Source organism: Colobus angolensis, unplaced genomic scaffold (assembly GCF_000951035.1).
Source record: "Colobus angolensis palliatus isolate OR3802 unplaced genomic scaffold, Cang.pa_1.0 Scaffold94, whole genome shotgun sequence".
In the NCBI taxonomy this organism is placed as follows: Eukaryota; Metazoa; Chordata; class Mammalia; order Primates; family Cercopithecidae; genus Colobus; species Colobus angolensis.
Genome location: NW_012123376.1, coordinates 4,055,731 through 4,071,526, shown reverse-complemented (window position 1 = coordinate 4,071,526; position 15,796 = coordinate 4,055,731). Strand labels below are relative to the sequence as shown.

At 34.0% G+C, this 15,796-nt stretch overlaps 1 protein-coding gene across 1 annotated transcript in view; it reads right to left on the bottom strand.

Moving 5' to 3' along the window:
- Positions 1 to 15,796, bottom strand: part of DACH1 (dachshund family transcription factor 1) — a 433,308-nt gene that overhangs the window by 34,060 nt on the left and 383,452 nt on the right. The window contains exons 8-10 of the mRNA XM_011932161.1: positions 10,256 to 10,403; positions 6,850 to 6,993; positions 6,282 to 6,350 (exon numbers count right to left, since the gene is read on the bottom strand). Coding sequence (XP_011787551.1) covers positions 6,282 to 6,350; positions 6,850 to 6,993; positions 10,256 to 10,403 — 361 coding nt within the window. The remainder of the gene's footprint in view (positions 1 to 6,281; positions 6,351 to 6,849; positions 6,994 to 10,255; positions 10,404 to 15,796) is intronic.

The following is a 15,796-nucleotide window of genomic DNA, read 5'->3' as shown; positions in this document are numbered from 1 at the left end:
TGGAAGTGTCTATAAACATAATGGCACAATGACTGATAAAAAAGTAAAAAGCAGGAAAGGAAATATTTTTCCAATTGTATACCATTCGTTGGCAGTACACTGTTTTGGACTTTTTAAGTCATTAAGGGGCAAGAAGCTAACTATCCAAAATGAGTGATGTGGTTGTGAGTGATTATCTTATAAGAGGGACATGTAAGCCTGGGTAAAAAGGCATGGTGGAAGCAACAAGTACTTTGAAGTCATAAATACCGATTCAAATGCCAGAAATCCAGAAACCCAGAAACCCTATTAACTAGTAGTGTGATTGTGAGAAAGTTAATTAGTCATTCTGATCTTAGGTGATCTCACCTTTAAATTAGAATACACAGGAAAGGCTCAATAAATTTGAGTTCCCAATCAACCTAACTATTTTAATGAGTAAATACTTCCACTTACTATTAATATACCTGTCTCACTGAAAGAAAATGTATTACTAGGAAATTCATTGAGTGACAGTATATTTGATTTTTTTTTTTAAAGCTTGATCAAAAACATAAATTCCCATGATAAGAATGACATGAAATATGATTCTTTGGAGCTATGTTAATAAAACAAATAACGACAACGATAATAATATATTGTAAAAGAGTATGAAGAGAATAATTTCACAATCCTAACGTAAAAGCAACCGGCAAGAACAAAATGTGGAAAGCAACTGGACTTAGTCTCAGTTCCAATGAACTCTTAGTGTGACTTTTAACAAGTCATCCACCCTCACTAAGTCCCCTCTTTTGCACAAAAAGGAGATTTAATTTATCTTAAAGTTCTTTCCCAATGTTAAAGCAGTAACATAAAAATGTGATTGACCATATCATCAATGTTGCATAAATATTTGTTGAAAAAATAAATAATTTTAAAATTCAGCATGTATCTTCAAATATCTAGCAAACAGAAAGAAGATATTTTTACATTAGAAAAAAGATTTTTAATGTGAAGGCAAGTCTTTTATGTCTTTTTGTTGGAAGAATATTTGGTTTTCTATGATCTAAGATCAGTCAAAAAAGAATAAGAAGCCAAACAGTTTTGATTACGGTCATTGGATGTAAATAAAAGAATTGTACTTTCAAGTGAAATCAGGATTTTGCAAGCACAACTTGCAGATATTCTAAGATGTCAGAGGAACTATGGTCTGCATCCCCATTGGTTTTAACAATTATTTTTCTTGGTTTGAAAAAACACATTTTTACTTAAAAAGTGAAAGCAAAAAACTGCAAGTTTGAAAATGAATTTTTTGTTATTGTGGTAAGTTAAATATCAATTTAAAATGCAAAATTGGATCTATGTACAGAATCCAAATCTTAGGTCAAATGTGAAAAGAAGAAAATAAAGTTAAAAATGCAAACAAAGAAGAATAAACACATTCCGTTAATTCAGTTCTTGGATGTAAACATTAATTCTGGGCTACTTTTCTTTTCTTTTTTTTTTTTTTTTTGACAGAGTCTTGCACTGTTGCCTGGGCTGGAGTGCAGTGGTGTGACCTCGGTTCACTGCACCCTCCGCCTCAAAGGTTCAAGTGATTCTCCTGCCTCAGCCTCCTGAGTAGCTGGGATTACAGATGCTTGCCACCACGACCAGCTAATTTCTTGTATTTTTAGTGGAAATGGGGTTTCACAGTGTAGGCCAGGCTGGTCTCAAACTCCTGACCTCATGATCCACCCACCTGGGCCTCCCAAAGTGTTGGGATTACAGGTGTGAGCCATCAAGCCCAGTCTAGTTCTGGGTTTACTAGGTCATCCTTTTTTCCCTCTTATCAGTCTCTTCAACCAAAGTCTGAGAAATGTCAGAACATGAAGGATCTTCATATCCACAAGATCTAACATAGATCCTAATTCATCAATGGCTGATTCATTCCTTCAGGGAATACACAGTAGACACCACTATGTGCCAAATGCTCTCTCAGACAATAGGAACTTGGCAAGTGAACAAAACACACATGGTTTATGCTCTGCCCCAGCTACCATGGAGAGAAGGCATTGAACAAGGAACTGCATGTACAGCATGTTCCTATTGAGAAATGGAAGGTGTAGTAAGAACCTCTAAGAGGCAGAACTAGTCCCAGGGGGCAGGGAGTTGCCACAGCAAGAGAGTGAGGGGTCTGGGAAGTGTTCCTTGAGGTAATATTTCCAAGCTGGGACTTAAGGAGTGGTTAAGTAAAGGCAAGGAAGAAGAAAAAATGTCTGCAGTAGGTTGGGAAAAAAGTGAAACAATAAGAAAAACTTCCAGTATGATGGGAGCACAGAGATTGAAGGGAAAGAGTCGTGACTGGGCATAGAGGATGAGGGAGTGAGGGAGGGAAATGTCATGCTCCACTCTGCCCTCATTACATATTAACAACAACACTGGATTAGATGGATGAGGGTACCACAGGGAAGGAACATTGGAGAAAGGAAGGCTTGGGGAGAGGGGAGGATACACACAGTTTTGTGTACTGAACTTTTAGATCTCTGTGAGTTGACCAAATAAAAAGTTGGATATTATTTTCTGGAGCTCTTAAGAGATGTCAGAGTGGATTGCAAAAATGTCTATACATTTTCTAAATAGGTAAGTTAAAGAAACTATGGGGCCAGGTGCGGTGGCTCATGCTTGTAATCCCAGCATTTTGGGAGGCCAAGCTGTGCAGATCACAGGGTCAGGAGTTCGAGACCAGCCTGGCCAACATAGTGAAACACCGTCTCTACTAAAAAAAATAAAAAATAAAAATAAAAATATAAAAACTAGCCGGGCATGGTGGTGTGCGCCCATAGTCCCAGCTACTCAGGAGACTGAGGCAGGAGAATCGCTTGAACCCAGGAGGTGGAGGTTATGGTGAACTGAGATCGTGCCACTGCACTCCAGCCTGGGCAACAGAATGAGACTCTGTCTTTTAAAAAAAAAAAAAAGAAAGAAAGAAAAGAAAAGAAAAAGAAAAAAGAAACTATGTAAGTAGTTGCTGTTGCCTAAGGAGAAAGAATAAAATAAGATGACAACTTAGCTGAAGAAAGCCATCATGTTATAGATTTGGCTACATAAAATGTGCACATATGTGCATATATATGTGTAGGGGGCAAAGGGGTTTTGAGGGATATTTACTGACTAGCCGAAAAAAGTGCTCAAGGATTGTTTTTATGAACTCTGTCTACTTTATATATTCAAAAGATCTTAGAGAAATTCTTGAGTAGGGTAAATTTTTCAAAGTCCAACACAAATCATGCCATATAAATCTGTATGACATAAAGCATAAGAGAGTTAATTGCCATATATTTCAGTTCCTGGAAGAAGATTTTTTTTTTAATTTTTGAATGTCTGGTCTGTACTTATAGCATTTTTACAATTCATGAGTTCTTAGTTATTTGAAAATCAGCAATGAAGAATTTAGCTGATTTACCTCACTAAGAAAATGCAAGTAAATTATTTAGGGCTTGTTTCTTCAGAAATACTTTCCACACTACTTTCTCGATTCCTCTTGTCCACCTCTGGGGTTTTATAGAAATGGTGATACAAAATGCCAATGAGGCAATGTTTAGTCTACCCAGATGTGCATATTTAGGGGTAATTACTTAGCACTCAAGCAGTAAGTATTTAAGTGCCTGACTTCTAGGTGACTAACTCTTGGGCCAAGAGTGGCATTTATTTATTGCCAGAAATGTTAAAAATACATGAAAAGCTAAAAAACCTGTGGGCTTATTTTGTCTTTCCCAATAAATTGAGTTTACTTTGGAACAGAAAATAATTTCAGTTATGGTTGGCTTGGGAGCAAGAAATAATAAAACAATGTCATAACACCTGGGCTTGGGGACAGTTGGAGAGAGAAAGTGATGAGTGCGAGAGGCTGTGTGTGTGTCATCCTTGAATTGTGAAGCAGCAGGTGCTCATGGCTCCCAAAATGCACGACATAGACAGTTTCACAAATTAGTAATGAGTTCTGGTTTTTTCTTTTTTGCCTTTCCCTTTCTTGTCCTTCACCAACATTTAACTAAATATAGTATTCTTTCTTTGATTTCTTTTGTTCGCAGTTAATTGTGTTCTGTTTGTTAGCTTCCAAATGTATGAATTTTGTCTGAGGGTAGAAAAAAAAGTTCAAAGGGCTAATTAAGCTTATTGAATAGGGTATTAGAATTGCAAGTATGATCTCTGTGCTCTGTTATGTTGAGTCTTGAAATAGTTTGACTGCTGGTAAAATATATTTTAGCAACTAACAGCTAGAAACAGATTCATCAACAATGTGTTTCTTATTACAATTTGGGAAAAGTCATATTATCTGATAAATATCATGATAGTTAGTATGTTTTATTAAAAAACAACTGTACATTTGGACCAGTACAACAATGGACAGGCTGAATGAATGAATAAAGTGAGTGAGGATTTTTCTATTATAATTAAAGGCAAAAATAATTCCATCAAATGTGTATATGGTTTTAAATTACTATGTATAATTGTTGTACCAGTGTCTTGTTTCCCTAATCATTAAGTTGTTGGTGTGTAGGTTCATTGTATTCCTCCGTTGGTAAGATTCTGGATACCAAAAGGAAGGCAATTTATTATTAAAACTTCTCTTCAGAATAAGTCAGTCATAACAATGGAAACTGAAAGTTGTCAACATTTCAACCTCACACAGCAAGACTTTACCTATATTAAAATGTGTGTTTAAACATATGTAAATGTGACAAATTCAAACAAAAATAACTATAGCCTTATTAACAACCAACATGTTGTTATGGGTGGCATACATATATCAATCACACTAAAATGTTTAATCACTTCTTAATATTAACAATGAATCTCTCATTTATATGCAGGACTATATTGTCTATAATTTTTTCTAGCTTGAGTTCAGACCACCTAGAGGATTCTGTATATACCAGATGATTTGTATGTCACACTTATCTATGGGCTCATGTGCTTTCTGAGACCACTTTGACATTATCTAATGCATGAATAGGCCCTGCATGTACACATTGGTGCTGACATTTGCATTTGTCTTATTGGTGCTATTGTCTCTGATAAAGAGGATTGGTTTTTCACTAACAGTAATTTTTAACATGTGTTTGTAAGTTTTATAAGATGCAAGAGGATTCTTTTAATTTTCATAACCATATACATACAAACATATACACACATATAATTGTGCTGAAATCCATAATATTCTAAAAATTCAGATTTTTTCTATATCTACAATAGCATTAATCTTGTATATCCAAGATGTCTCATAATAACATATGATTCAAACTTTAGGATTTACAAATTAATTAGCATGCCCTCAGGTAAAATAAATATAGGCAAAAAAATCCATTCTTTCCTCAAAAATGTTTCTTCAAGTTTGTGATTGTTACTTCTTGCACATATGATAGTTTACAAAAGTATATTTCCTTTATAGTAAGCCAAGAATGATATATTTGGAGCTGATTAAGTAACACAATTAATGTCATACAATATCCTAAAAATGATTGAGTTTAAAATGCAGAATAAAAGCAATTGGGAGGATTATGGCAGTTAATCATTTTAGGCATCCCTTTGAAGAATCACCTTCATTTTAAATAGAAAACAAATGCTCTTGTTACTGTTTAGTATTCATGTTGTTAGGCTGAATTTGTCGTCTAGAATAGATGTTTGACTATAAATGCTACCTTCTGGTTTTATTCTTTTCTAATAGTATGGTCATGGCAATATACATATTTAGCTCTTCTAAGCATTTAATACAACTCCCTTTGGCATTCTCTATATGATTTTACTCAACAGACTTGTGTTATTAAAGTGTATATAATGGCACACAGAACATTTGGAATCCACATAGGAACTAAACAATCTTATTTATTGTTAACATTCAACTAGTCTATTTTGCAGGTACCTTGCAGTAAGTGTCATAAAAATGAGTAGTTAGACATTTTTAAATTGTAAGAACTACCTATTTGATTAACCACAGATTTTATTTATGTAGCACAGAACTTATAAACCCTTCCTGCATTAGACTGGGCTTCAAACATTCAATAAAACACATTTACTGAGTCCAAGATTAAATCATACATTGTTTAAAATTAATTATTCCTTTTAATTGCATTGTATAAACAGAGATGACCTGTTAATTTAAAGAAAATCTATCAGCACAAAATGAATTCACTCATATAAACAAGCAAGATGAACTTGACCTTGTTTGAACTTGTTTTGATGTGGCCCAGATGGTAGGCTACATGCTTGAATAGCAGGCTAAAGCTGAGGAAAAACTCATATAGCAAGATCTAGATTTATAGCCTTCTGCCAATTCCTACCTTGTATTGTCCTTTCAGCATCTGTTCTGCCGCCACTGCGGTCAGCTTCTATCTCTGGGGTCAGAGAGTCTAAAAGCACAGAAAGGTAAGAGTGACACATATTTCATTTGATTCCTATTGTCCTTTTCTAAAAAAAGAGCAACCTGTTACTTTGTTCCTGAATTAAAATTACATAAATCTTTGTCATCTTTTAAAGGTTGAACAAAAACTACAACCATAAGAATTTTCGGAAGATTTGAACAGTAAGCAACGCAACATTGTTCATAAAAGAGGATGGGGGTTGGGAAATTCTCAAATTAATATTTTATTGTGTTTCAGTAGAAAAAGATCTGGTTAAACAGAGACACAATGCCAAGTCCCAGATGCTGGAGTTCAGTAAAAAACTGTAGAAGCACCTATAAAATAAGGCATTTTCCCCAACACATTCTCACCCTGCTTTCAGCTTCAAGTATAGCTGAATGAATCACAAGATATAGAAACATACAAAACTACAACCACATGTCTAAACTGGACGTCCTTTAAGCATTAAAAATGACAGCTATTCATGCAATAATATACACCCTCTTACCATTTAAGACCCTGAGACTATCTGTGGAAGCTGCCTGTTTTAGCGTCTGTTCTGCTTGTTCACGCCGTTTCGTCTCAAACTCAAGTGCTTCCTGTAATTTTCTCTTTGCCTTCTTCTCCTTCTTTAGCCTCTTTTGAACTATGGCTAAAAAAGAATGTAAGCATATTATTATTATTGAAATTTTTGTAACGCTGCTAATTTACAAATGGTCTATGTTTTTTATATTATTCATTTCGTTTTCCTGCTGGACTGAGTCTACCTATAAAAAGAGAGTTCCAAAAATCTCCACCTTTACCTAAAATAATTTCCAGTAAAATTATAAGAAGGCCAATTTTTATTTTAGCCTAGAACTATTACATTACAAGAATAGCTTTAATTGTCATATGTAAAGATAAATTTAATAGGAAACTAATTTTAGTAAATGTTTGTATTCACTGATAAAGGAAGCTTGATTAAATGAATTTTGTGGCTTAGTTCTCTGTCCCTGAATCATAATAGTGCAGAGTCATTTGGATAGTGCAAACCCTTATAAGCATGCCTTCTTCCTATTTCCTCATAGGGAATCAATTCTGAGCAGCAAATGGGGAGCATCTCCCCTAAAAACGCTTTGGAAAGCAATGTTAGACCAACTCAGTTTTCAATAATTTCTTTCTTAAAATTTTAGGAAATGCAATAAAGATTTCTTGTACATTAGAAAAAATACTCTTAATTATTGTTAACATATATAAGCAGAAATGTTTTTGTTGGGATGAAGTTGTGATGATTCCCTGAGAATATTTTTCTCATAGCAAATTTACAGTACTATGATATATTTTAAGAAAATTATTCTACTTTCACTTTGCAGAAATCTGAGGCAGCATGAAACCTCATTGCTAATAATAATATGCTACTGGTAACAATAATGATGAGCCTTTTATATTTTAAGAAATAGATAATACAAAAAGTTGATTATGAAACATTTTTCTCCAACTGGACAATTTAAATATTTGTATATGATATATACTCAATAAATAATAACTAATGTTCTTTACAAAATGTATATCAACTATGCTTTCTGGAGGATAATTGTTTTAACTTTTACTACATATATATGTATACATATGGTAACTATTCAGCATATGGGAATATGCATTTTTCTTTAAAATTATCTTTGATGGTTGATAAACATTGTAGACATCAGTGTGACAGACTCAGTATGAGAAAATTCTTCTCTTTTTTTTTTTTTGAGACTGAGTCTTGCTCTGTCGCCCGGGCTGGAGTGCAGTGGCCGGATCTCAGCTCACTGCAAGCTCCGCCTCCCGGGTTCATGCCATTCTCCTGCCTCAGCCTCCCGAGTAGCTGGGACTACAGGCGCCCGCCACCTCGCCCGGCTAGTTTTTTGTATTTTTTAGTTTCACCATGTTAGCCAGGATGGTCTCGATCTCCTGACCTCATGATCCGCCCGTCTTGGCCTCCCAAAGTGCTGGGATTACAGGCTTGAGCCACGAGAAAATTCTTCTCTTAATCATGAAGACTAATCATTCCATATTTACTATTTGATTTCTTACTACAGATTAAAGAACAGCAACACTTTTAAAGCAGAATATTTAATCAAAATATAAAATAATAATGGTTCAAGTAAGTATTTTAGTTTTTGCTTCTAATTTCCACATAATCCTGTTTTTATTATTACAAATATTTTTAAGATGGCAGCTCATTTACATGTCAGGTATACTGTTGCTGTACCATATATTTTTAAAAACCTGCTTTGTATCAAAATGTACACTGGCTATGGTGTTATACGAAAAGCAATTGAAACTGATTTTAAATAAATGTTAATTTCCCTTATTTCATGGTGTGCAAATCATGTGCTTACCTTAACAAAATTACCTGCCTACTGTTTCCCTTTCCAAAGATGATTATTTATGAGTCTCCTTGAAAAGAAACAGTAATTTCTGAAATATGTATTTGTATTGCATACTCTTGTGGCTCTAAAGTCTTAATACCCTGCACTTTTCCACTGACCGCTCACAGTTTCCTCCTACGTGATTGAACCCAATGGGATCGCCATGTTCTCTCTCTTCAGGGTAATACACTGCTACAATAGACACATTCATAATAGATAAGTATTGATAGTTATTGCCTTGAATTTACTGTTCATAATTAATTAAATGGGAACTTTATGGTATGATCTGCGAATGTTTTGCCCTCTAGTGGTTAATGAAAGAAAACAGAATGTAAATCCTCCCAAAAGGTTTGAACCAATAAAATTCTCAAGGTCTCTCCAGTAACCAAATGGTTACTTTAGGAATCTCTGGGCCTGCCTTTAAATTCTGTAAAAAAGGACTAAACAAAATTTAGTAAGAGCAAAATAAAAACATGGCTGCTTCACGGAAGATGGTTCTATAGATTGAGCTCTTTGACCCAACTTCCTTATTCACTTGGAATACAGCCATTATCAATGTTTACCTTGTTCTGATTATTTAAATACCTGAATCTATGTGAAGCCACATTATTTAGAACTGTGCTGCTGTTGCTTCATAATAGCTAATAAAACCGCCTGGTAAATTCTGCTAGTTTAAAAGCAAAACAGAACAATTTTTAAATGACCATGTCAAACATATAAAAGAAAATAATGTGGAGCATTTATATTGTATATATATTAATGAGTGAAAAGAAGCCCCCACTTCACTTCTAAAATACTTAAAAGAATCATAGTTGAAGCAAAGAGGCAGTTGATCGTAGGCAAAATAATCTTCAAATTCTTACATAAAATAAACATGCAAATATAAATGGCCTTCAAAATTATCTATAGATGCACTGTACAGTGTGATAAAAGAAGCAATTCACAGATCAACAATAACATTATTTTATCCAATAAGAATTTATATCAGTTTCTACTCTGTACTTGGCCTTGTTAGATGAAAATGAGGCCTTCAGAAAGAAAATTATACAAACATTTAACTTTAGTCATTTGTTCAGATATTCATCCATTTTCAATTTCAGTTGATAAATATCTTAGTAAACCTGCTTCGCTTGAATAATCAGTATTTTCTATTTTAGGTTTATGAGTTTAACTCAAGTTTTTCAAAGGGCAACTGTGAATTAACATAAAATTTTTCTTCACAGCTATCATTAGAGTTTATTCTTCTCTTAAAGAACATGAATTTTTAAACTCAACCATCAATAAAAGTTATATAATTAATGATGTAATGGACGTATTTCAATTTCCTGAGGTAGGAACAGAAGAGAAAACATGTACTTTGGAGATTAAGAAATACAATGAGTCTAGGATTCAAATTCTGCTCTGAATTTTAGCTACCGTTAAATTAAAGAAAACTACAATTTCAAAATAAATCATCATCACAGTATTAATATGTTTAATATTTTCTGTAAATATTAAACTTATTTGGAAATTTGGAAATACCTCTATTCTTTTGTTCCATAGCCAACTGCTTTTCAAGTGTTTCCCTTAGTTCTCTTTCCCTTAAAAAATCCATCTTCAGCTCTGTTTTTTCCAGTTGGACCTGTTTCTCTTGAGCTCTGGCATTATCTATGGCAACTTTCAAGAGCCCCTGTACAGAAAAGATATTCGGAATGGTAATATTTTAATACAAAGCACATTTCGTTCATTACTTAAAAGCATTTTAAGAGCGAAGAACTCAGTGATCAAATGATCTAATTCTTGTGCATTCACTTTGCACTCACTAGGACAAATACTATAACTAAAGCACAAAACTGCTAAGTCTAGTTAAACTATTTTCGGAAGACAAATATTTATGGCATGCAGGTTTAATTGCTTCTAATTTGAATATCTAGATCCAAAGCTAAATGAGGGCAGCACATAAGTGTGTCTAAAAAATAAGAACTGAGAAGGAAATTAGGCTGAAACTCCTCCACAAATAATTATCTGACATGGTTTATGCAACCTTCCAGGATTCTGGCAGTGCTCACCTTTCTCCTCAGAGCTCATTCTTCCACTCCCTACCATGAGTACATAGCCACAGTGGTCTCCTTTTGGTTCCTCAATGCAACAATTTGCTTCTGCCCCCGCAGACTTTGTTCTTTCTGTTCCCTTCCTGAATGCGTTTCCTCCAGAGCTCTGCATGGCTCACACCCTCATTTCATTTCATCTTTGCTCAAAGTCACCATTCAAGAGAGGCCTTCTCTTACTACTCTGTCTCCAAATGTATCTTATTACTCCCTCCCTAAAATTCTCCATCGAATGTATCAGTGTGTGGTATTGGCATATATTTATTTGTTTACTGACTTATGTTATGTGTTGTCTATTAAAATGTAAGCTCTCTAGGCCAGGCGCATGTTCTCTCATTCGGAACTATGCCCCCAGGCCCAGAAAGTGCCCACTATATACTAGATTTTAAAATTTCACAAATAGTAATTATAGTACTGCAACATTTTTCTTGAGATACATAATAGATTTAAGGGATCTAAAAATTGGTTTAGTAGTGTATTACTTTTTAAAAAGCCATTCAAGATGGTTGTAATAAACTCAGGATAACTTCTAGGAAATGACTAGGCAGTGTAATAATTTAAAAGAACATATGGAGAAAGAAAAGTTTATTCATACAACTAATCGTGGATATATTTATATATTTTTTGACATACTGTATGCTTTTAAAAATTAGCAGTATTTTAAGGTTCTTAAAAATCAGATATGGAAATATGTAAAACATATAAAAAGCATTCTCTGTTTTCTCTCCTAAGATACTCTGAAACAGCTACTAGTGAAAATTAGAGCTAAAACTTCTCTTCAATTCAGCAATACAAAATGAGTTTTTGAAGTAGAAGATATTTTGCCTTGGTCTGTGAGTGTCAGACACGGAAATTTCAACTGAAGTTAAAATGAGGTGAAAGGCGATGTCATTTGTAGATGTACTCTAGGATGTGACTCCCTTGCAAGATATTATGAGCAGTTTGAATCAGGAATTTCTACTCCAGCTTGACTTGTTAGCACAATAGAGAGAGAGTCTTACTTCAGGTTACCAATATAGTTTATAGCATTGCTGTAAGCCAATTCTATTCTCTTTTGACCACATATAAATTATTCCATATTTGCCATACCTGACCCTGAATCTGCTGGTATAATTCTTGTGATATGAAACAAGCTGAAGAAAGATTTCTCTGTGGCAGTTTGCCCCTCCCCACTCTTTTTTGTTCAACAATGAAACATAGCTGCTAAGGAAACTGCCATCTTAACTCAACTAGGCAACATTCCTGTGTAGGCTTCTTCTTCATCAGGAACAAACAATTAGTAACAAATGAAAGAGATCATTACATCAAGTGCCCTTTTAGATCACCCCAATTAAAACTTTAGCTGTATTTTAATTCTAAGATACCAAATTCTAATTTTCTGCTCTGATTGCTCTTGTTGACTTATCTTTGAAAGATGTACTCTCTGTGCAATGTCTAGAGATTATTTAGCAAGATGCCAATGTTGGCACCACTTAATGTGTTGATTGGTTGTATTATCAGTAGCTGTTTAAAATAAATTACTATTAAACTATTATTGTCTTTGGCTGACAAAACACAATATTTTGGTGTTATTTAAATATGAAACAATCATTATGAATAAACATGTTGAATAATGTTAAACTGCAACTCTAATTTGTGTAATTTTATATTAATATTCGTTCTAACGAATGAAGTTGCTGAGAGCATTTATGCTTACTGTTTCCTTTTGTTACAGTTGCTGCTAATGTGACTAATGCTAATACATTACCTATTCCTGCTGATTATGTCTGAAAAACATTAGCTTTTAGGATCCAACACTCTCTGGGACTACTTATAAGCTATATAAAATTAAATGTAATTTTTAGACTTTGAATCAGTGCATATCTGTAGGAGTCCAGTGTGAACAAAAATCTGTACTAGAGCCAAACTGATGCATATGCAAAAGTATGTTACTGCCAGTGACAGCTCTGCTTCAAAAAATACAGAAAACCGATTAAATTTCAATGCAGCAGGGGCTAGGAAAAGCAATAGGAAGTAGTGTTCACAATATCTACAAATCTTTAGGACACCATTGTAGTCATCAATGATAATAGTACTTTCAGATTTGTGTAACTTCTGTAAAATTTCCAGGTCGATCACATGCAAACATTAAATGCGGCATCTTACTTGAACATGCAATATCCACAAAACGCTGTGGCAAAAATGTGTATTACAGAAAACGATAGAAGGTTTAAAGCATGATTTTTTCTGCAAGGGGAGGACGGTTCTTAGGATATTGAAGTTGGTTAATGACAAGTCTAATGAAATACATTTTAAGCTGATGCCACAGCAACGGTGAGACACAATAGTTGATTGGCCCCAAATTTATTTTCTATGAGTGAGGCATAATGGTTGTTATAATGCATAAATGTCATTGTTTTCTAAAATAATCTAACTTGTAAATTATTTTCGTCGTTTTTTAGAGATTGAGTAGTTTTTTTTTTAAAGGACACTGTATCTAGCAATGTTTCTACTGTTGATATGGCTTCCAAAGTACAATATCTGTCTATGTAAGAGGACTTCAAATAATATTACTAAGAAACATTTCTTAGTAACCTAGCTAGATCCTGGAGGAAAAGCTTACTTGATGCATGTTTGTATTTAACATGAATTTATTTCAGAATCCGACAATAAGTATGGTTTCTCAAGTGTCACTGAAACTCACGTGACAAAATTTGTTCTCAATAATGTGTTGCTTCTAATGAAATTAAAACACCTTAGTTGAAGAGGATTTTAGCAATCACCATCCTAACCAAATACTTTTAAAGATGAGAAAAGAAAGGTGCAGAAGACTCAAGAGACTGATTGAAAATCCCAAACACTGAGTAGAGTACGCCTAGATCAGAACTATCCAGCTACTTAGTCTTCTTTATTATTATTTTAATGTTTCCCTGGTCTCTTTTCAGGGAGGAAAAGGATAATGTCCCTTGGAATCAGGAACTTTTGCAGACCAAAAAACAAACAAATAATCAATAACAAACACATAATCAATAGTACAGTATCAACTGACTTTTTTTTTTTTTTTAGAAGGAGTTTCGATCTTATGGCCCAGTCTAGCGTGCAAATGGCGCGATCTCAGCTCACTGCAACCTCTGCCTCCCAGGTTCAAGCAATTCTCCTGCCTCAACCTCCCAAGTAACTGGGATTACAGGCATGTACCACCATGCCTGGCTTACTTTTTTTTATTTTTAGTAGAGTTTTCGTCCTGTTGGCCAGGATGATTCCAAACCCCTGACCTCAGGCAACCCACCCACCTCAGTCTCCCAAAGTGCTGGGATTACAAGCATGAGACACCGCGCCCGGCCCAACTGACACATTTTCAGAGAAATTCTTGTAACAAAATATGCTACCATACTCAGTTTAATGCTATGATTATTGTCCTGCAACGCCGATGTATGAAAGGTACAAGCAGAGAAGATTCATAATATACAATTACCATTGAAAATAAAAACATAATGTAGGGCCAATATATTTGATATAAGCTTTCCCATATTTTGAAGTCAATGTCTATTTTGTTGGGGTTTATGCAAAGTCTCCTCCTAATTAATTGTATTATATATAATTATGTATTATAATTAAATTATATATCAATAATTAAATTATGATTAAATTTAATATTTAAAATATTATATTTATATAATAAATTAATATAATACATAACATATACTGTAATAAATAATATATTAATATAACAAGTGAATATATAATAAAATTATTATAAATACAATAATTTTTATAATTATAAGTTTATTATAATTAAATTATAATTAAAATTATGTATTAACAATGTAAATAAGGAAACTATTATTTTATTTTAAAACATATTAAAAAGTAAAGTAAAATTATTGGCCATGATATTGAAATGTAAAGAACTGAAGATGGATAATCAGAGTACAGTCATTTACCTCCATAACAATTTTCTGGTCCACAAGCATACATGATGGTGGTCCCATAAGATTATAATATCATATTTTTACTGTACCTTTTCTATGTTTAGACACACAAATACTTGCTATTGTGCTACAGTTGTCTACAGTATTCAATACAGTAATCTTCTATATAGGTTCATAGCCTGGGAACAATAGGGTATGCTGTATAGCTAGGTATATACTAGGCTATATCCTCTAGGTTTGTAAAACTGCAATCTATGATGTTTGCACAACTACAAGACTGTCCAGTGATTCATTTCTCGGAATGTATCCCCAGTGTTAAGCGATGCATGACTATAGTTCAGTCTTATACTTAATTCTTTTTCATTTTCTTTCCACAAACACAGAAGTAGAGAATAATTCCTCCTAGATACCATGGCTGGATTATGTCCATTTATTAGGCTATAGTGAATCAATCTGGAGCTGCCATTTCTTGTGTGCATATGTGTTTTTAAGATAGGGTCTCCCTCAGTCACCCATCATGGCTTACTGTAGTCTCGAACTCCCAGGATCAAACCATCCTCCTGCCTCATCCTCACAAGTGTTAATAGCTGGGACTATGGGCATGCTCCACCATGCCCAGCTAATTTTTGTATTTTTATAGAGGCAGGGTCTCCCTATGTTTCTCAGGCTGGTCTCAAACTTCTGGCCTCAGGTGGTCTTATCTCCTCCGTCTCCGCTGGAATTACAAGTGTGAGTCACAGCACCCAGAGAAGCTGAAGCTATTGCGCTTTTAACATATGTTTTAGGTCCTTCTTGTTTGCTTAATTCTTCCATGTAGATAGATTATAGTGAACCAAACTCCAATCATATATTCCCTCACGGCAAATAAATCTTCAATGCTAACCTCACTCCTAAATTTTATATTCTCTACTCAAACTTTCTGTCTCAAACTACTTTTTAGTTGTTTACTTTTTAGTTATTTACTTACTCTTATTTTAATATTTGTAAGCCACTTTTTAAATCCTTTTTGTAACAAGATAGATAAAGTAAATAATTTGCTCACAACACTATGTGCTAAAGGGTTC